A 23,363-nucleotide genomic window follows, 5' to 3' on the forward strand; every position below is an offset into this window, starting at 1 on the left:
ACACCATAAGGAAAAGCAAATATCATACATTCAAAAGAAATGGAGAAAAATATTCCTCTTTTTTCCTTTGAGAGATTTAATAAAGTTGATATAAATCTGTAGAAATAAAAATGCATTCATTATTTATTCTCTTAGCCGAGGAAATTAATTAGATGCTCGCACAAATATAATTAGAAGCGGCTCTGCTAATTTCTTAAAATTATTACTGGAAGTGATTGAAAGGGAATTTTTAATTTCAGCCGGCGTTGCGAGGGCGAAGCTAATGATTACGTAACGTGTCTTTCGCCTCGTAAAGTTTTCAAATTTTCTTTTAAAATTCAACACAATTCTCTATTGAATTCGGAGACCTGTCAATTTCTGACGCACGCGAGCAATACAAAGCACGCAAGTGGGGCATTTGTCTCAAAGATCACCCCCATCATATGAAGTTTTTTGATCTTTATTCGCGTCAACAGCCTTTTATCAACTTGTCGTCGTTCCCACTTCATTTTTCACAATTCACGTCATTTGTCGTCAGTAAGTTGGTGAACACCGTAATGAGTTTGAAAACAAGAGACGGGCGTGACGGAAAACCATAAAGATCGCTCTCAGTCCGGCTTCGTGTCGTGCCGGACTTTGTTTCCCTCTCATTTTTCTTTTCACCATCTAAGCCAGTTTAAAATATACGGAATGGGACCGCAACCCAACCGAAGAGAATAGTCCTGAAAAGCCTAAAACGTTCGTCTTCTTTTTTCCTACCCCTCGAACAAAAGGCCGCGAATGTCGTTTGGAGAGCGAGCTTCATTAGCGATGTATAACGACTAAGACATTTCCAGTTGGAAGGTTTGTCGTTATTCTGTCATTTAGTCCATTGACTTATTTTCTGCTTCGTGCAATCAGACCCACTTCAGTCGGGTTTCTTTTAATAATGTGCTGCATAATCGGCCTCGTTTAGCGTTGTAGATTTTCCCGCGACAACATTTTAGTTTCGCTTCATCCTAGCTTTCCTAACCGGATTCTTAATTAGAAATTACATCCGGTGTAAATTCGATTAAACTCAGTGGCCTGTCTTACATTATTAACTTTAGTAGGTGTTAATTTGTGTGCGAATCTAAGCATGAATTTACTAATCGATTGTTTCATTTGCGACAATTTACTTTCCCCCTTTATTGCTTCCAACTTCCAGACCTTCATCATTTTACATATTTCAAATACGAACGTTCAATTGTAATGGTTTTCTCCTCCCACTTAGTATATTTCTTTCGATTTATATCTAAACTACAATATGCCAGTCTAGGAGAATTTCAATATTCGAGTACGTCACTTGTAGAAGTAATGAATATCTCATTCGAAAAGTCACATTTTCTTCTTGTCGATGGACTTGATTTTCTGTAGGTAATTCATAAATGAATTTGGATGCTGATTAAAAATTAAAGCCACTGCTACTAGCCTTCCATCGGTAAAATGAGGTTTGCAGCACGGCCATTAAATGTTTAATGGCTTTGTTGAATTTTTTTATTTCAACATTGTTGAGCTTAAAATTTCAAAACGAGTGCCGCTAAGTTACTTACATAGAGACTTGCATTTCCGTCAAATTTGTTTGCGCATTACTTAATTGTTGACAACCACCCCAAACCATTACCCAAAGTGAAATATTTGACTTCTTGTAATTTAATTTGTACAGTGAGCGGCTAAAATATGGAACAAATGCATTTAAAAATCGTGTGTTGGATTCGCACACGTCTAACAAAATTGTTTATTGCGCATTGTTTGCACTAAAGAGAACAAATATACAGGGTGCGTCAAAAAGTCGATGTTGATACAAAAGTTGACTTTTTTTAATGGCACAGTTTTTTTTAAATCCATTTGCCAATTACTTTTACTATGCGTCGTATAATCAATTGTGATTCATTAAACTTATGGTATTATTAGTCGCACTTAGTACCTAATTATTCAAGAGGGCCGATAGATAACTTTGTCTTTTTCTTTTTTTATTTGTTTGTTTGATTTTTTTTGTTATTGGTTTCGGTAGTTTAAGTACTGTTATCAATATTACTAGACATATTTTTTATTGTTGATTTATTTTTAACTCTACTGTACTCTGGCAGGTTGTAAAATGTTGTTTTTGCTCTGAAATTGGAAAGGTTATGTCTTTCTGTTAAAATAAAGAATTATTTTTATTATTATTATGAATTTGACACGGAATTCGAAAATGTTTTTTTTTGAAAATATTCCATTAAAAAAAATCAATATTCGCCGATCTGTCCGATCACTAGTTTTAAGATCTTTTTGTTGGATTACCATGCGAGATACAACTTTGATCTTTGAAATTAACACCTTACGATTTCGGATAGCATTTAGAGCAGGGAGGGGAGTACAAATGCTCAATCTCAATTCTTGATCGTCCTCTGTTAAAAGATCCCTACGAACGAAATTATTTTTATCAAGATCATTTACAACACCTCATACCTCGAGAATGGAGAATATGGAACACTTCTAGAAGTATGGCCAAGAGAAAATTGGCAAATTATTTTTAAATTCCCAGTCATTACTAGCGTTTGAAATAAGCACACCAAAAAACATAAAAAATGTATATACCCCCTTCGACTCTGAAGGTGTTCGCCACTAACCACAATTTTAAAGAATGTAGATTGGTAGCAAACTTTTTATGATTTCGGATACCATAAAAAGCTTCTTTAAAACAAATGTTGTTTTGAAGATACTTCCACACTGCATACTGTTGTTTAACAACGTCAAGTAGACGTTTTGATAGGGCTAGGCCCCTGTAACAGTAATGGATCACCCTGTATGCAGAATATCAATTCCTTTCCAAGTGTAAATTTCGTCGCTGGTATTGAATTAAAGATGAAGTTCGTTCTTTTTGTTTGCATTTGGAGTTTACGTTGTTTGTATAGTTGTTAAATGTTTAATTTGTTTATTTAATTGTAATAGTGAAATTACGTGTTAAGAGGCAGGGACATCTGGTCGTTTTTGCGCGTTATATTGTACGACACATCGGGTCGTTTGCGATAAGAAGTTTTATTGTTGGGCGAAATTTAATTAATGCACGTCTATCAGTCACAACAGGTGCGCAGTTTATTTCTAAAGTGGCGTTATCAAATTTAGCTTTGATTGGTTGTCTGTATACGAAATCTTAAACTGGATTTTTAACGAGGATGAGAGACGATCCTTTAAACTCGAGAAGGCGTCTAACAATAAATTGGACTGGATTTTATTCGGCGGTGGTCCGACCGTATTACTGCGCGTGTTAAGCACTGTTTTAGGCAGTCAGCCTATTGTATTTTAAGATAGAGTTCGTTTTTTGATAGTTTGTTTATTGAAGAAAGTAAGAGATTGAAATTATGGCGTCACAAAATGAGTTATTTAAGTTCGTGAGAAATTTTAAACGTTTCATCCGTATCCGGAAAATTAATAATTCGAGTGTGTTGGTCAATCAACCGTTCATCGCACAGCAAGGCTTTGTTTTTGTTAAAACACAAGATTTAGTCATTGAACTCAACAGATCAAGATCAAGTGTAATAGAAAATACGAGAGAAAATAGGTGAAATTTTGAGTTTGTCAGAGAGTGTGTGTGACAGTTCCTAATGCGCCATATTGCAGTTAACGACCAGTTTATTGCGTTAAGTAAAAACTAAGGTAATAAGATTTTTTTTTAATTAATTGTCTATCGAACGCTTGCGTGCGTGGTATATTGTAAGGTAACAACATGGACGGTATTTTATTTATAGAGCTTGCGAACGCTCCCTTAAAATGAATTACATGGGCGATCGCTAAATGTCGCTATCTAACAATAACAAATTGTTATCACTGAACTATTTTTGTATAAAAGAAATATCTGTCTGCTTCACAAGACACTTCTTCCTACCCCTTGTTAACTTATTCCTGAGAACCTGATTTCCAGACCCGTTCGCAACCTGAAAACTTAAAACAATCAAAACCTTTCCGTTTATCCCTTTTATACCGTAACATCAAACTAACCTTTCCTGCATCATATGCCGCCGCCGTTCATTTTACTTCATTGGATTCCTTACAGGCGAATTGAATGGGGGTTCGTAAGCCTAAAACTAGTTTAAGATTCCTTGATTCCGTGAGACATTCTGGGTCGCACATTGTGGTAGTGCTTTCGTCACATCCAATGTACAATTCCGACAAACAAATGTTGCAAGGGCGCCGTGAGTGATGAGTAAAGGTAGGTCTACCTCATCGTGTTTCACTCCCGTGGCGGGTATGCGTTTTACAAAACAACGTGCCAGGCAAGGAAGGTTATACCAACAACGTAGCCGACAAGGATGAGGATACCTACCACAGCCTACGTCAGGGGGCACGCGATTTTGGTTATATCGATACCCTTCCAGGGATACCAACATTACTGTAACATTTCTTTTTTAGATATTGTCCTGTTATAGAGTATCTACTTGTTTGGACAATAAATATTAAATATTAAAAAAAATATAATTTTGGGTATAATAATTTATATACAGCATGTACATATATAAAATATAAATTTGATTTGTGCGTTAAGCGATTTTATTTAGAATCTTGACGTCACGACTGCAGCCTGCAGCTACCCGTGTGCCTGCAGAGCAACCCTTATAATGTGTAAAAAACGATGGGAATTATTCTGGAAGCGAAATACATCGAGAAAGAAGTATTCTATGGGCATATATCATGGAATATGCCGCTACACGATCTGCGAAGGTGTAAATTATTCATACTTTTGAGATTCTCTGTTTAACCAGAGCTCTCTTACGTTTTGATCCAATTTAATTATTTCTGAAAATTCTTTACATTAGCAGTTAGGACACACGGGTCTCATTTTAGTGGTCGGAACGATGGTAAGGGCGCATCTTCCAAACTAATGGTTTGGAATTGAATTTCGTTAGATTAGTCCAGTTTCAGGAATTGAGTATTGTGGGGTGTACTGGTTTCTACAAAATTTTATATTCAAATTTTTAAAGTCAATGGATTCCCAACCAATTTGGCACTCTATATTTTTGAGTCAATGTTTACCGGATACGTCACTAGGCAGCTAATCGCATGAGAAAATTTATGGTGACTGACTGGGGCGAGATACCGAGTTCATTGGTTAATGGCACTGACGCAGCGGGAGAAACGCGAACTCGGCAATCTTGAAATCTGATGATTTCTAATTAATGGCATTTATATGCACTTGATTAGTTGTGAACGAAGTCTTTTGGCTAACGATTAAAAATAGTCGCTGTAACATCTATTAGCACCATTTTGTAAGCGTGTTAGAAAAGTAAGAAAGAGTAGGGAAGCGTACAAGAGAATTTTAGAGAAGGAATTCGCATTTGGGTCTTCTTAGAGCTTAAGTCATCGAAACCGTAATTAGAATTATTGCCAAGTCCTCAGTCAGTTCAAAAGTCGAAGACGAAAATTATTGGTACGGAAGTGTCGCGGTGTATAGTGTGTGACGCATCGTAAAATAAAACTACGAGATAATTAGTCTTAACTTGCACAAAGGATTACTTTCCGTCAGGGAATAAACATATTACGAAAGGAATATTTAGCGCAATTACGTGAATTAAACGGATGCTACGTAGAACATCAAACAATTCTAATAGTACGAGCGAACTTTTCCGGAATATAAATCAGAAGTTTAGTGTTCAGTCAATCAAAAATTCCAATTTAGAAGCGAGGGTTTCAAAAGACAGCTTCGGTGGGTGACGTTAAATTTGTTGGGCTAATCATAACTTAAAGTACGGTAGCATTTAAAACTGATTGAAAGCAGACAATATAAATTACTAATCATTGCCCACTCAATTGCAAAATAGTATATTAAGAAACGAGTGTATAATCAAGTCTTTAAAGCACGCGCAACGAGTTTAATGGCACGACGCGCAGCGGAGTGCCTTTAAACGTTGCAAGTGCTTTAAAGACCAATTATACACGCGTTTCTTATAGTATTTTTTATTATACCTGCAATATAATTTAAAAATAAGGGAAATACAATGAAATCATATTGTCGTTATACTCGAATACATTTCTAAGTGGGCTGATTATTTGTCATTCTTGCCATGGAAATGTCACTCGACGTTCACCGTCTTTGTAAATAAAATGACTTCGGTTGAAGAAGACAATACACCGTCTATTCAGTGGCTTATTTCTGCAGCAGAAGAACCTGCAACATCCAAATGCAAAAGCCTATTATAAAGAATATATGAAAATGGCGTGGAATAATAGGAAGCATTTTCCAAACAAGGTCTTAAATGCATCGTTCATGCTATCATATATGAAGGAAATGTCAAAGGTGGGTATTTAAATCTTCTACCCTTCGGTGCATTCATTCAAAACTTGCGTTTGAGAAGCTTCCCACAAAGGATACGAGCCAAAGACACCTTTTTCATTTGCAAAAACCGATCCGAGGGGATATTTTATTTCAATCCCACATTACAAATGAAGTAATCACCCTTTTACGCACACTCAGGCGTGTTTTAAACAGCGATTCTGATGCAGGTATAATAAAAAAATATCTAAAGAACATATTCGTTCCGGGGATCCAGGGAACGTCTCGGTCGAAAAACGCAGTACAGAATTGTCACATAATTGGAAAAATTAAATCTTGTACATTTTGACAGTGTACTGTAGAAAGTCGCTTACCATTAAATTTTACTGAACTGCTATTTGCTCCAGATAAACAGGTAGAAGTAGTAGTTGTAATATAAGGTAAACGTGACAACGTTGCACGGGTCTCGTACACCGGAACCGGAAAGACAGTCACGACGACAGAAGTCACGTGGATGTACGCGACAAGAGGTAGGTGCAAATTAATCAGTATATAACATGGTGACAGCGATAAAATTAAACTGAAATTGCCGCCCTGTTAGCGATTCGTGTAGAGAAGAAGAAGTGATTTAGATTTTAGTGCTGTGAAGTGCATAATCTCGTGGTTCGGCGATATATACCGACCGTTGTAGTTGTCAAATTGAGTAAGTGTCAACCGTTCAAAAAAAAAAGGAAAACCCCCCTAACTTTATAATGGATGAGGGCCCTGAATTGGATTACAAAACTCAATTGCTTGAGCAGCAAAGACTAATCACGCAATTATTGCAATTGCAATTACGGAACAATAACGCGAGTGACGCGACCGCCAATATATCGCAACATTCGTCATTATCGGTGCCGGTACCGCCGCCATCTGAATTTACGTTTCAAGCTGAAGATTGGAGCGAATGGAAAACGCGATTTTTACGATTCAAACGTATTGCATTGGCGAACTATAGTAGTGAACAGCAAGTGGACTACCTTGTGGGATATTTGGGTGGTAAAGCACATTTTGAAATCTTTTCATTTGAGCAACGAGGAACTCAAAGATTTTGAAATTGTCTTTAGCAAATTCGACAATTATTTCGTGTTAAAGAAAAACTTAGTGTACGAACGTGTACGGTTTTTACAACGCGCGCAGAATAACAAAAAATCATGTGATATTTTCATAACAGATTTGACCAATTTAGCACAAACCTGTGAATGGGGTACAATGGAAGCCGAGATGATAAAGCTTCGCATAATTGCTGGACTAGCTGATAACTGACTGTCAGTTCAATTACAAGCCAAGCCGGACGATTCTTTGGAAGAAATCATCAGGAAAATAAGGTTAGCCGAATCATTGAAAAAACAACAGACCGTCATACGAGCAAGTGGCCCAAACCCCGAGACTAGTACATCTGAGCAAATTGATGCAGAGGTAAACTACGTCCACAGGGGTACTAAACCGAAAAATACTCAGCAGAAATACAACAGTAATGCTACAAGAAACTTAGGTAGTGGGAAAACGTTTCAGAAAAACAGAGACAACCCACAACCACAAGAGGAGAAGGAGTGCCGAAAATGTGGATTAAGCCCCCGGCACGCATTTACAGATTGCCCTGCGAGAAACGACTTCTGCAGATCATGTAACAGGAATGGCCATTGGGCAGCAAAATGTCCGTCCCGCAATATGCAGCATCAAACCAACTCAAAAAGTAGATACGAAGCTAAAAAGGTTGCCGCAGTAGAGGTAAAGAACAACTCTGGGGTAAGTGAAGGCGATTTATTCTTTTTGGGATCGATACAAACTCAATGCTGTGAACCCTGGCAAGCTATAGTTAATGTCAGTGGAGTGCCTATAAATTTTAAAATTGATACGGGAGCAGATGTTACAGTATTAAAAGCGGAGTTATTGCCCAAATTTAAACATACACAATTAGACTCTCCCCAGAGACCCTTGTTGTCCGCTTCGGGTGACAAAATTAATGTCAAAGGTACATTTGAAGTAAATATGTTCTATAAAGACAGAATCCACAGCACTGAGGTTTATGTTGTTGAGAACCTACACGCTAACTTGTTAAGTCGCGATGCCATAGAAGCATTGGGGATGCTATCATGGGCAAGCTCGATAACCATTCAAGATAATTTCCCTCAACTGTTCCAAGGAATAGGTGACCTTGGAAAACAGTATACAATTGAGTTGAAACAGGATTCTAAACCATTTTCAATCGCTACCCCGCGAAGAGTAGCGATCCATTTACGCGACGCGGTCAAAGAGAATTTGGAAGCGTTAGAAAAACAGAATATCATCTTTAAGGTCTCTCAACCCACCCGGTGGTGTGCGCCTATGGTGGCCGTTCCGAAAAAGGACGGTAAAGTTCGTATATGTGTGGACTATTCCATGCTAAATAAATGTGTTCTTACGGAAAAGCTCGTTTTACCTGATATAAGTGAAGCATTAGCACAAATAGGTCCCAATGCAAATTTTTTCTCAAAAATAGACGCCACTGCAGGATTTTATCATGTTTCGTTAGATCCACAATCTCAACTCCTAACAACTTTTATAAGCCCCTTCGGTCGTTGGGCGTTCAAAAAGTTACCCATGGGTATCACGTCCGCCCCAGAGAGGTTTCAAAGAGAGATGTGGGAAGCCCTAGAAGGTCTCGACGGTATAATCAACGTAGCCGATGATACGCTTGTATTCGGCAGTACGCGAGAAGAACATGATCGTAGACTTCAACTCGTATTGCAACGGTGTTCGGAGAAAGGTATAAAACTCAACAAGGACAAATGTATTTTCGGAGTTAAGTCACTTACCTTTCTTGGTTTTATAATATCAAACAAGGGTGTAGGAATAGATCCTCAAAAGGTCAAGGCTATTTTAAAAATGCCCGCTCCTCGGGATGTTAGTGGAGTTCGTCAACTCATCGGGTGCTTGCAAGTGCACACCAAATTTTTACCCGGGTTAGCGGATATGGCAAGACCAATACTCCAACTCTTGAGTACAAAAAATGAGTTTGTGTGGGAAACCGCCCAACAAACCGCATTTGATCAAATCAAACGGGCTCTGACAAACGCTCCGATACTAGCGCACTTCGCGCCGGGACGTCCGACGCGGGTAGCGGCTGATGCAAGTTCCTATGGCTTAGGCGCTACATTAGAGCAGCAACATACAGATGGCACGTGGAGAACAGTCTACTACGCTTCGCGAACGATGTCGGAGACTGAAAAACGCTATGTTCAATTAGAACGTGAGGCTTTAGCTTCCACGTGGGCATGCGAGAAGTTCAGTCAGTTCTTGATAGGTACAGAATTTATATTGCTAACCGATCACAAACCATTGGTTGTTCTTCTTGGAAGTAAGCCTATATCTGATCTGTCCGCTAGGATCCAGCGTTTCAGGATGCGATTATTGCAATTCAAATATACCATACAATATATTCCGGGAAAACAAATGATTATTCCCGATTTGTTGTCTAGGGCACCAATTGCATCATCTGACCCTGAAAAAAACGCATTACTAATCGATGCTGTGGAAGATTTCTATGAGCACATCTGCACTTCAATTCCTATATCGGACACAAACCTACAGAAAATTAGGTCAGCACAGGTTTCGGATCCCCAAACTCTGAGGTTACGACACTACATAGAAAATGAGTGGCCAAGTAATAAACTTCTTCCCCTTGAGGACAGAATTTTCTTCCAATACCGAGGAGATATGTCACTGTTGGACGAAATTGTCTGTTTGGGAACTCGAATATATGTACCGCCAAAATTGCGACCAGATATGCTGAACAGAATACACGAGGGACACCTTGGAATCATAAAATGTCGTGCACGAGCCAAGGAAACAATCTGGTGGCCCGGTATTGCTAAACACATCGATGATAAGGTAACTGGTTGCGAGAAGTGTATCGAACACAGAATAACACCAACAGAGCCGCTTATGGCCTCAGAAGTGCCCGAATACCCCTGGCAAATCATAGCTTTGGATTTGTTCGAGGCTAACAAGAAACATTATCTGGTTGTAGTAGATTACTTCTCCAGATACATAGAGGTAGCAAGTCTACTGCCTCAGAAGTCATTGCAAAGCTTAGTACTTTCTTAGCAAGGTGGGGAATACCAGAAAAGATTCGTTCAGACAACGGACCTTGTTTTAACAACCAACTTTTTAAGAATTTCTCCCAAAGGTTCGGATTTAAGCATGTTACAAGTAGCCCCTTGTATCCCCAATCCAACGGTCAAGCAGAATCGGCCGTTAAAATTGCGAAGAAAATTATTTTAAAATCAAATGACCCAAATTTAGGATTGTTAAGCTACAGGACTACCAAACTTCAGTGTGGATTTTCCCCTTCAGAGCTAATAATGGGCAGAACACCCCGTACTACCTTACCAACAAATAAAATGAATCTAATTCCTAAATGGGACTATTTACCGGATTATATTAGGCGTAGAAAAATTGAGATTCAGGTATACACTGATAATTTTAACAAACACCACAGAACCAAAGTAGTTCAAAATTTAAATGTTAACGATAGAGTTTGGATTACAAACTTAAAGAAATACGGTGTGGTGGTCAATGAAGGACCTGAACCAAGATCATACGTTGTAATAACTGATAACAAGCACTATCGACGAAATAGATCTCACCTAATAAAGGCAAATGATACAGCAAATGATACATTAAACCGCTACCCTTACGAATTGTTTGAATGGCCGGAAGAATTGGAAGACCGGACGTCAACGCAGGAAGATCTAAAACGGGGAGGAAGAGCGGAAGAGAGAAGTCTGACGGAAGAGACTGAACAGCGTCCACTGGTAGGAAATGATTATGTCCAGTCAAACGAAGACAATGGTGTAACTCGAGGTGTTATTCCAGCAGAGCAACAGTTTTACACAACCAGATCGGGTCGCGTGGTAAGGCCACCGAGGTCTCGTTGTGAGTGTGGAAACCTTGCTTGTAGTCATTAGTGCCATAAACCCGTAGTTATAAAGACAAGACTATAGTATTAAGTTGACAATTCTAAATCAGTTGTTTAAGTGAAACCGAACTTGCCTGATAAACTATTCTAAAGACTTTGAACTTTAAGACATAAAAAGGGGGGATGTAATATAAGGTAAACGTGACAACGTTGCACGGGTCTCGTACACCGGAACCGGAAAGACAGTCACGACGACAGAAGTCACGTGGATGTACGCGACAAGAGGTAGGTGCAAATTAATCAGTATATAACAGTAGTGGTCTACTTTTGATGGTTTACGTAGTGTAAAAAAAATGTGACCGAAGCTTCTTTATCATATGTCTTATGAGTCGTGAGGAAATAAATAAAACGTAGCATCGTTTCCCACAATTCCATGCGCTTCTCTCCGGAAACTTTATATTGGAATTTAAAGCTTCTCAAGACGTTCAGTTTAGATTCTTTTGAGTCCCTTGAACATCTTGAGCATTATAGGAACTTAAGTCCACTTTAACAGAAGCATCTGTAGTTTTTATGGCCCTGTGAACCTAAATTCTTTTAAGGTGATTTTTCTAGCACCAGATACCACAGCAGTGGATATTCTCTAGTGACCGAGGGTCTTATCTCCATCCCGATTGAGGACATATAATGGCCCCGTTTCCGAGCATGGGTTCCGTAACTTACTGTGACGTGTATCAAATTAGATCAATGTACCTATATCCAAAATAAGGTTTCAAAGAAATCATTTCATTTAAATTTAAAACGTTTTAGAACTGTGCAAGTCAACATTGTCAAGCGTTTGGAATTATCGTTCGAACATGATAAAAAGCATAGCGTACTTACTCTTTTAATAAAATTAAGTAGATGTCTCCACAGACACGTTGGTATAATAAATTTGAATGATGATGAGAAAGACGACAACGGTACGTGGTTTTTAATTTTTAGAGATTGGGGTTTCTCAAACTGACGTGAAAACTGTTATTTTCTTCAACACTAACGTTGCCTCTGAAATTAACATAAGCACTCGCTGATACCTTCGCGCAAAGCATTTACGTTCTCAGTTATGACTTAAGATGTGAATCCCTAGGCCTAGCTTCTAAAACGCGTTGGTACACGACGTGTAAACTAACACCAGTAATGTTAATAGTATTGTGCCTAATATCGCACAAATATGTCGAAAATGGAATTGTCTCATCAAATACCGATTGTGGAAGACATTCTTGTTATACATTTGAGAAATCAGGTTACGTATTACAACTGTATTAACCTTCCCTATTCGAAAGGGAATTTAGTAAGCTCTAAATATTCGGTACATTACTCCTTCACAAAAGGTTGAAATTCCGTTTCAACACGAACCAACACCTCTGTTATATTATTATTCCGCAATCTCTTTCTGGTCTGTCATCTATCACGTTTATACACATATAACTTTCACACCCCGAACAACTTTCGGAAACACACAAAATGAATATTAATTACTCAAAGTTGCCAAGTCGTGATCGAAAGGCGGTGGTATGTGTGGACTCTATTTACCTACACTCGATAAAGGGATATAGTAGTTCGAGACGAAACCGCAAAAAGTAAAATCAGATGTTTTGTGTCATTTATTTATCTTCTACGCTTTCAAAGTAGTAAAGAGCGGAAGTCCCTCGAGTTCTCGGAGAGTCTGAAAGTATACTACTAAGATAAGTTACTGTATATCAAACCTAGCGTCATCGTAACGAGTTCTATACTAGAATCAAAGTTCAAAGAAAACGTAGCCTTTGACGGAAATGGACTTTTTCAATCAATAAGCGATAACGTAGGTCGCAAAAACGAAGTGTTTCGTTTAATTTAACGCTGACGTGTCAATTTACATATTTGAGATAACAAGTATACGTCTTTCATTGCGTACTAAGTGATTTAATTTATATTGCAGGTCCGGGCTATTGGGGACTAATGAACCCGCAATGGAATATGTGTTCAAAAGGACGAAGGCAGTCGCCAATCAACGTAGAACCTGACAAATTACTTTTTGACCCCTTTTTGAGACAAATACATTTGGATAAACACAAGGTAGGAAATTAAGTTTTCGCTAATTTGCATTTTAATTACGTGCATCTATGAATGGAAGATACAAATTCTATTTACCTGCGCTATTGAATACAAAGGAAATAGCTTTGTTGTATTCGTTTATCTTTTCATGTGTACTACCATTGAATAAAATAATGCTTTTATTCAATGATACTACTTACCTTAAACATTTTGGAATCAGCTGTCCTTCTACTTATCCTTTATATGCTTTTTCCACTTTTTGTCGCGTCGCCAATATTGTATTGAATCTGAAAGAGCAATCCACATGTCTTCGTCTCTATAAACCGTGTTAGAAAGACGATCATGTGTGTGTTCCTTTTCAGTGCTACTGAGATGAATTTAATGTTCCGTGGATTTTGACAAAATTTCGATCACATAATACAGAAAAACTTTCTTAAACATCTTAGACATAGAATTTGAACTTTGTTCAGTTGATTCCTGAGTTTGAAGTAATGTAGGACTTTTTTGGTATTTTGCATTTTTCCGAAAACAAAAAATAGTACACGCCCTCTTTTCCTTAACTGATCCCTTCAATTTCGATCTATTATGAGCGAACCCATAAATGGTAGTACTCGGGACCGATTGCCCACGGAAACTCGATATGAGGGGTTGAAACGGCCTGTGGTTTGCAGAACCAAAGTTGAAGGCTCTATTACTGCACCACAGTTGCAGTAAAGTAGTAGATCTGGTTGTTATGATGAGTTTACACAATCATGATCATTAGTTCACTATCAAAAATCATTAGGAAATAGCCAATAGAAACAAAGATCTGTTGCGCGTTGCTAACCAACGAAACCATCCTCAGCTGAGTGAATTAATTGTAGAAACCCACCATTACAGAACCAAATTTAAGACACTATTTTGGTCCTACTTCAATTACAATTACAGTCGAATGCATAGTTTCGCGCGGCTTAATTTTAATTAGTAATAATATAATATATACTTTCTCATCTGTAATTAGGCTCTGCTGTTAGATGGGAAATAAAATATATTATTATTATTATTATTATTATACAATCTACAATTGCGTCAACCCGAACTTTAATTTACTGTCTGGCCCTGACCCACGCTCCGATTGGCTGCATTTATGGAAGTTTCGTGAATTATAAAGAACTAGGTGCCAGTAATTATTATAAATACAACTGCAGGTCATTTAATTGATTGTATCTGAAAAGGTGTTACCTTGAGATACTATGATATTCGAAGTAAATTATCAAATCAAAAAGTGAATAGGTTTCAATGTAAAGGTTAACAAATGACATCGAGACAACCAAAAATATACATGGTGCTCTATTTGTAAAAGAAAGTTATTCGTTTACACCGTAAAAATCGGACACCATGTACATTTAAAAATAATCTATTTATTATAATTTCGCCCTTTTAAAAAATCCGTCACGCAGGAGTTGTGCGCGTTTAGAAGATCTTTCCGACGACACCAGTTTCAACGGACCAAAACTATAGAAGAAGATAGGAAAAAACTGAAAAATTGACACGTTACTTAACCACGTTCGGGAATGGCGCCCAGATGTCGACATCATGTAGCACAGTCTCTAAAGTTGTAAATAGCAGACGCGTTATCCAAAGTATGAATAAAAGCTACCTTTTTACAAACAAGTAAGCAAAAATGCGATAAAAACCCCGCGACTAGCATTTGGCTTCAACCTGCCAATTTAGGTAGTTAATTCTAAAGAAAATTCTTGCAAAATTAATTAACTGTCGACTTCATTATCGCTTTTAACCATTCGTACGTCAGTAAGGGGCATTCTGACTTTAAATTCCTTATTCCAATCAAACATTAGTCAAGTGCAAATTCCAAAACAGTCATTTACCAAATTTTGAAAGCATTTGAAATGAATTTTGGGCGTGAATAAACAAAATCAAACGTAATTGAACATGAGACTTCTCTCTTTGTGGTTAAAGGGTTCGAATAAGTACACGACTGGCATGATATTACAATAACAAAATTTATTCTACGACCGCAAATGAACTTTAACATGAAATCCTAATTAACAAATTTGAATCACAGCGTCCGAATAAACAAACATCAAAAAGCCTTAACCTTACTTAGAGTTTTTTGAGTTATAATATCCCATTACGATCCGGACACAACACTAATTACAACCAGAAAACAATGCACTTTAATGAATGTGACGCACAAAAACTTGGTCTTAAATCCGTTCTCCAAATAAAAAAAAAACTTCTTCTATAAAACGGTCAGCAGCAGCGGAACAGTACCTCAGTTTCGAATAATGGAAGAGGGCTTCTTCAACGGATCGCAACTCGGCCTCGGGCTTGTCGGAAGATCTATACCTCGACGCGTCTTGCAGTATTTAGATCTACCTTTTAAAATAAGAGGGCTATTCACAGAACATCGAAATTACAGGAATGAAGGGTAGATGGTAAATGGCATGTTCAGCTTCTACAGCAGAACCTAAAATGAATGCATCAGCAGGTGGAAGATAGAATGGCCGTACTCACGTAAAGGTTTTTTTTTTATTATTTTTTTTTTTTTAACAAGGCCTTTTTGGGATCTTGCCCATTTTGGCCCACAGTTTAAACATAAGTCACAATTAGACATTGGGATAGACCCATTTCACGCTCTGGGGCCGATCAGAGCGACTTTATAAACAACACAGGTAGGCCACGGAAGGGAAACACTGGAATGTACCTCCGCTTTCGGAAAGGTAGCAGACCCGTCCAAATAGCTCGGGATCCACGAAATAAGTTCAATCGCCAGAACAATTATATCTAGAAAATGGCAATTACAACCACATGGTATTTACCTTACACTTAGTACAGTGTTGAACTACAGCGTACTTACAGTACTAAAATGAATATGGAAGAGGAAATTGAAAGCTAGGAAAAGGCTTCGCGGAAACTGGCGCCAGCTATCATAATGAAAATCACAGTTTTAATGTCAGCGAATTTCAAAAGCTAAAGTTTACGTGATGGTAGAAATAAACTGTTGCAACCGCAAAATGGCGATTTATTAACTAAAGCGACCACCTTTAATCATTGAAAAATTCCAACTTTACCTATCTCTATAAGCTAAAAAATTTAACCTTATTAGAAAGCTCCTTTTACATATTTTGCCCGTAATCACTACGTACAGCTAACCGGAGTACATATCTGCATTTTTTATCACAAATTTGTTGAAAAAATGAGAATTGGAACCGCAACTCAAAAGGTGCAATACAAAGCGCTAATTACTAATGTTACTTTGACAAATCGGCCTATAGAAGAAGTCATTACAATGCTATCAATATAATCAAGAGGAAATCTAAGTGAAACTCTGAAAACATAATTTAAAACCATAAGAAAAAGTTCCACTTTAAATTACTAAACAATCTAAGGGATGTTGCACACAATTTCTGCTCTTTGCAGGTAGTAGGCATTGCATTTCTCCAAATAGGCCATTAAATAAAAGTTTTCCACACTTTATCCCTCAATTTCATATAGAAATTGTATAAAGTTTGATACTGTAAAATTGGATAATCTCAAAGAAAACACATTTAACAGGGGAAAGTAACTAAACTTCCTTAGTTTTATCCATCCTGCAAGGATGTTTTAGATTTTTTTTTTCAAAAGTTTAGAGTGTGTTATGAGAATAACTGTAACTTCTTGTTCCGTATACAAACAAGATTTCCTTTATAATTAATTCTTGAACGTATACATATACACGGGTCGTCACCCGATGAATGGAACTCTATGCGTAAAATTTTCTTGATCTTTGTTCTGTCCATTCAACTAAACGATTTGCGTCGTAAACGTAGAAATTACAGAAAGCTCTGCCAAGGATGTAGGTCATTCAAAAGACGCTATCCGGATTATTCTATATCTAGACTGCACAAACTACTACGAAGTGCTGACCAGAAGTGTGTAATTTCTAATACAGTTTAAAACCGCTTCATTTTCTTCCAAACTGAATGATTTCCTTGAATGCACCTTCCGAATTACGTTGAAGACAATTTTACAAACGACCCAGGTGGAATTAAATAATTCATGTTTTCTGAATCATTTCCAAACTTGTTTATTTTTGTTAGCTACTCGTTAACGAAGGATGCGCTTATGAAACATCATTCAAGCAGAAGTCGGGAGTGAAGTGCAAGCATACGTATAAGGAAAAATTACATTTGAAATTATAATGAACTCTTCTAACGGAGACGTCGAGGCGCTACGTATAAAGACAGGTTGTACATTGTAAAGTATGGGAGCCAGTTGATCGTGTAGCATTATTTAATATTTTCGTAACAATAACCAATGAGTAATGCATTAAGGAGTTCGCTTAGTTCATAGTATGTTTTCTGCACTGAAAAGCAGTAAGAGAATGGGGGGTAGCTAAAAGGAGATGTTGGGTCATCTATCATTCAATCACGACGTCTACGTTGCGGGACACCACTAATGATCAGAACCATTATATAGAGTTCATACCGTGCACGGTTTTTACAACGCGTTCGCCTCAAACAACTCGTAACACTATTCAAAGCATGCCAAGGTAAAAAATAATTGCTGGGAAAATAAACTCCTAATAATATTCTTTTTTGGATTCGCGTGTCACTAATCAAATTGAAAAATAATTGTTTTACTCCAATTTGTCAAAAACATTCTCTTTGACTTTTGCAGAAATCTGATTTTGACCACGAGGTATGACATTCAGACATTCTACTTTTCATAGAAACGTTACTTCTTTCATATATTGCAAGCCTTCGCATTATAATACTTCCGCTCACTATTTAGTTGTTGTTAGTAACTTAAAATTAACTAATCGGCGTTGAGTGTCTGAGAGGGTTGATTTTGGTTTAAAATAACAATCAATTACAAATGTTTTTTGTTACTCACTTGACTTTTTAAGATTTAAGTTAGACACAGGGGTTTGCTGTTCATTGCAAGTGAAACGTGTTCATATGTCGCAGCCGTTTAATGAAATTGGACATTTCATGAAAAGTCTAGTCATTTATATGAAACTGTGGAACAGTTTACTTTCCAAGACCAAGCGATTGGATTCCCTTCCCATTAGAGATCGATAAATGGTATCCTTATCGATCTAGAAGGGGAAGGGAAATACCCCACACGTACAAATTTTCAGCGTTTCACTAAATGACTAGGCCTCGGACTAGGCGTTTCGTGAAATGACTGATTTCACTAAAAGACTACGACATATACATATATAAATAATCTCCACCTCCTCCTTGACTTGGGATTTGTGAAATCCACAATCGGAACGTAACATAAATACAGAATAGTACTCTGAAGGAGACTAAAATTTCCAATTAGAATATGGCAGTAAAAAAAATTCGATTAACGATCGAAGTGCTAGTGATATTACACAAAAAAAAGTACGTTAACAACAATTAAATTAATCCCAAATATACGTACTTGAAGAGGTCGCCAGCAATGAATTATGTTCCTTGAAGAGAAAACTATCCAATAATTACTAAATTATTTTAATTCCATAGTAATGTTATTCAGGTTGACCCAATTAAAAGTTGACCTTGCATTCCCACAACGAAAAAGTCGCCATCCGGTATATCAGGTGTCTTCATAAGATTAATGTTTTTACATGTGCATGTCTGATACCTTTGTAAAGATCCACTTTAAGAAAATGTTTCCCATAATTCTTATCTGGTATTCCACAAATGACAGTTCCAAACTCTTTTAATTTAACTCTTGTAACTAAACTTTTAATAAAATCGCAAGTAAGTACCTTTTTTGAATTACCTGTTATAATTTATTTGAGATAAAGATTCTCCTAAATATAAAACAAAAAAATCGTTTCATAAGGGAAATTTAAAAAAACGCGAAGACGTTAAATCATGTAAGGCAGTCTGTAGCGTAAGTGGTGGTTATGGAGAAAACTTCAAGTACGAATATCTTGAGAACGGAAGAAATAAAATTAGTGATAAGAAATGCTTTTTGTGGGGAAATTAATTGCGAACCAAAACATGTTTCCACAAAGTTGACATTTAAAAAGATCTACGATAATCCATAAATGAAATAGGGTGCAGTGATAGAACTTTAATTTTGAAAAAAAAACGTCCGTTTTAAGTTAGATACAAAAATTGTGCATTCAAAAAATATTTTATCCCATTTATTTTTTGAACAAAACAAATTAAATATCCTCCTTTTGATTTCCTGTAGACGTGTATTATACACCCATCGTATAATGCGGTAGGTTCAATTTCGCATGCCTCATGCCAACAACCAACATTTCCGATTGGATTTCTTGAATTTAGCAAGTTTTTTTATAATCACCCCTAGGGGGAGAAACAAGCAATTCGAGACAGAAGAACCTCTAAACTTTTAAATGAAATGATGTCGGTATTACAGTAAAAATCAAGAATACTCCTTTTTTGTATAATTGCTATGTGAACTGGCGTGCGGTCTGTAACGAGTGGTTTTATTTCGCGCCAAATTTCATTAAAAATTTCGAATTTCTTGTCATGATAGTGCAGGTCACCCTGTATATTTCATTATTTGTTCCGGTTAGAAATTTTGTGTTTGGGCATTTCGGTTTGCTCAAGACTATGGTCCGATAGATTTAATTTCGCTCAGATTTAATTTCGTCGTGGGAAGAGTGCAAAGCTGATTGACGTCATCATGAGTAATGCGAGTTGTTTGTCGTTAGTTTATCAACTTGGGCGCCGTCTGGACCGAGAAAAGGAGCGGATGTAGCACCGAGCTATCAGAGATAAGGGGCCTTTCCACGTCGTCAACAGAAAACCGTGAGATCAGTTTGGTCAGCAGTTCTTGGAGGTTAATGACGAAGTTGGAGTGGGTTAAGTTTTCTTTATCTAAACCAATGGGAGAATTTCTAGCGGGAGCCATTTTTGTTTTATGGTAATTTGGGTGTGGTTTTTTCATTTCAATTCTGAAGAAGGGGATCGTTTTTTGGGAGACTCGCGGTTAGTACTTCAAGCGGTCAACACGTACCTTGAGCGAAAGTTTTGGTACACTTGGCGGTTTGAGCCACCGGCTTATTTCGGTTGCTCCCAGTTGCGTGCTTTTTGCACCCGTTCCGAAGTGTTATTTTCTTTTCGTGTTGATTTTTTGGCGAAGAAGACCCGGTTCAAATCAGAGGATATTTTGGCGAACCCTTGAGCGTCACCCCAGTTTACTTTGGATGCAGTGAATCGCGTTAGGATACGTTGTGATTTCTCGAGGATATATAATTCAAAGTGCTGCCCTAGTCCTCAAGGCGCAGAATTTCGGGATCCGCCCCAGGTGGAATTTCCTACTAGTGCCGTAAGGTCATTTGTCGAAGGAGCGCTGCGTTTCGGAGAGATATTTGCCCCAAGAAGAGCTGGTGAAATAATACTTTGAACCATCGCGGTTTACCGTCGGATAGTGATCATAAAAGTTTGTGTTCTGCCGTACCGCTAACTCAAAAATCCGTCTCCCGCCGGCGATTAAAGCTAATAAACTGATAAAATAAAATTAAATACACTGTGCTGTGTAGAAACTTTGGCAACTAGCCGTCTCCCACTCGCCACGCGAAGGATTTCCGGGACCTAGTTAAAGTTCAAACACTAAACTTTGCTTTCGTTCCGAGGAAGGATAGCCACCGTGGATTTTTGTTTCCGTGTGTTAAATTCAAGCCACCCCTAACAAAGTCACAGAGACCTAAGTGTCAGATCACATCCACCCTGTACCAGAGGAAAGAGCAGTTCACAAGATCGGCTGTACAAATGTTGTAAAGGTTAGTCTAATTAAATTTGTAACATTCTGTAAAATTCCACTTTTTGGTAATTAAGCTATAGTAAAAAAAATTTTTGATTTGATTGTTTATTAAAGTCCAATGAACGATTACCAAAGAGTAGGATAAATTTTTGTGTTTATTTAAATAAGTCCCAGCCCACGCTGGATTAAAAAACTGATTACTTGTTGTTGCATTTTTTCAAACTGTAGAGGATGGCCACCCCTTGAGTAAATTAGTTTCACCTGTTAGGATTTTTTAGTTGTCATTGTTAAGCTAGTGTTTTTATAAGGAGAAGAGAAGAACTGCTAGATCCCTGTAAATTGTTTGTATCGCTAATTTCATTTCAATATATTATCTATTTGGTTTCAAAGTGCCTGTCTTTAACAAAGAACGAGGGGAAGGAAAGGGAGAAGTAGGAGTTGAGGCAGGAGACTGGTAGGCGGCAGGTTAAGGTTTGTTACACAGTTTCAAAAGAGTTAAAAGCCCACCGATTTGAGTTAGCCGGAGCATTTATTTTTATCGATTGAGCAGCCTAAGAAGAAGACGGTTTGCCTTGCCGGGCGGAACCGATGGTAATCTTCAAGTCCAGAAGGAACCCCCGTAGCAGGTCACTACACCGCCCACAAAACACCAGAATACTGACTTAAAATTTCTCAATCTGAGAGACTCGGTGCCCTCGATCAACTTCCGAAAGTTCCAAAGAATTTATTACACAAATTTTGATTCACATCTGAAATAAATCTTGGACAAGAATCGAAAAATCGGGCATGAAAACCTATTTGGGTCGCACAAAGGATTCGAATAAACATTCCGCTATGCTATGCTATGGTATAGTCTCCATTTATAGTTGGTTGAAGAATGATTAAAAAAGTTAAAAAGATAAACTAGGTATTTTTATTAAACGTTTTTCTGTGGGCGTAAATTACCCGAAATCGATCGCCCACAGAAAAACTTTTAATAAAAATACCTAGTTTGCCCTTTTAACTTTTTTAATCACGTGTTAATAACTTTTCACAATCTTTTACTACTTCACTTGACGATAACTTAAATCTTTTATTAACTGACTGCCTGAGATTTAGCGTAAGCAAAAAATGTATACGCTCTTTTACCGCCGCGATAACTAACAGCTGCATCAGCCTCGTTTTCACATTGTCTCCGGTATGTACAGAAACACAATTTTTACCATAAGATAAACTCCTTTTTAAGGATTTTCAAAAACGCCGTCAGTCACAATCATACTTGATAACACCAGTTTCGAAGGAACGCGTCCCGCGTCCCCACTTATGTCGAAATAACGCGCACATCGAAAACACTTGCATCTTCTAGCAGCGATAAGAACACATGCGTTAATTAAATTTCGTCCGATAAACTCATCGCAAAAGGCGATGCCCTATAAAGTATTCTAGACCGCATCTTGTTTGAATGCAAAAATTTGAAAAACTGCAAAAACAATTGGGTGAACAGTTAGTAGCAAGAAAAATATCGGGTCCTCACAATGTTATGTCAATTCTTGCATATAGGTAATAACGAAAACGCCTTTTCATGCTTAATCGAATTTTTGGCAGATGGAAATATCACCATCGCCAAAAATCTTTTTTATTTTGTTCATCAAGCTAGTTTGAGTTATTGAGTCTAGATTTTTTAAAGATAAAGTGAACTTTCACGAAACTGTCAGCGATTGTTAAGTGCGCCTGATTTATTCACAACTAGATTATTTGGATTATTTAAAAAAGAAAGAAAGCTGTAAGTAATTTTAAGATTTTGGTAATTATCGAACGCCTGCGTGCGGGGTAATTTGTTTGAATAAGCTTCTGACAGGAATTTTTTCTTCATTTTTTCATTTAATGTGTTTCGGAATAAAATTCGATCAATTAATTGTGTGGTTATTCGAACCCATTGTGCGACGCGAATGGAGTGTTCATGTCCGATTTTTATTTTCTTATGCTATTTCTTAAGATTTATTTCAGGTGTTGATAAAAATTTGCTTAGTAAATTCTTTGGAATTTTCGGAAGTTGATCGAGGACACTGAGTGACAAAACCTTTAGTTTAAGTCAATAAGAGAATTTTACTTTATAGCAGATGCCGTAATTGTTAAGAGGTGAAATTTTAAATGTTCTACGTTTTAATTTTAATTGGTTTCAGCTAGTTGGACAGGTGTTTTGTGTGGTTAACTGCACGCCATTGCACACAGAAATACTTTTATTTTTCATTTGCCTATTATATGTCAATTATATCTGTCATATGTGATATATAAAGCCCAGGGGCATAATGAGAGGGCATAATGGATTGTCATCTCATTATGCCCTCAAACGGCCTGTCAAATTGATTGATGGAGTTATATTATATAATAAAAAAGATGCAACTTGAT

At 37.3% G+C, this 23,363-nt stretch overlaps 1 protein-coding gene across 1 annotated transcript in view; it reads left to right on the forward strand.

The window, feature by feature from the left end:
- LOC116168018 (putative carbonic anhydrase-like protein 2) overlaps positions 1-23,363 on the forward strand; it is a 257,795-nt gene that overhangs the window by 153,724 nt on the left and 80,708 nt on the right. The window contains exon 3 of the mRNA XM_031483660.1: positions 13,144-13,280. Coding sequence (XP_031339520.1) covers positions 13,144-13,280 — 137 coding nt within the window. The remainder of the gene's footprint in view (positions 1-13,143; positions 13,281-23,363) is intronic.

Source organism: Photinus pyralis, unplaced genomic scaffold (assembly GCF_008802855.1).
Source record: "Photinus pyralis isolate 1611_PpyrPB1 unplaced genomic scaffold, Ppyr1.3 Ppyr1.4_LG4, whole genome shotgun sequence".
Taxonomy (NCBI): Eukaryota; Metazoa; Arthropoda; class Insecta; order Coleoptera; family Lampyridae; genus Photinus; species Photinus pyralis.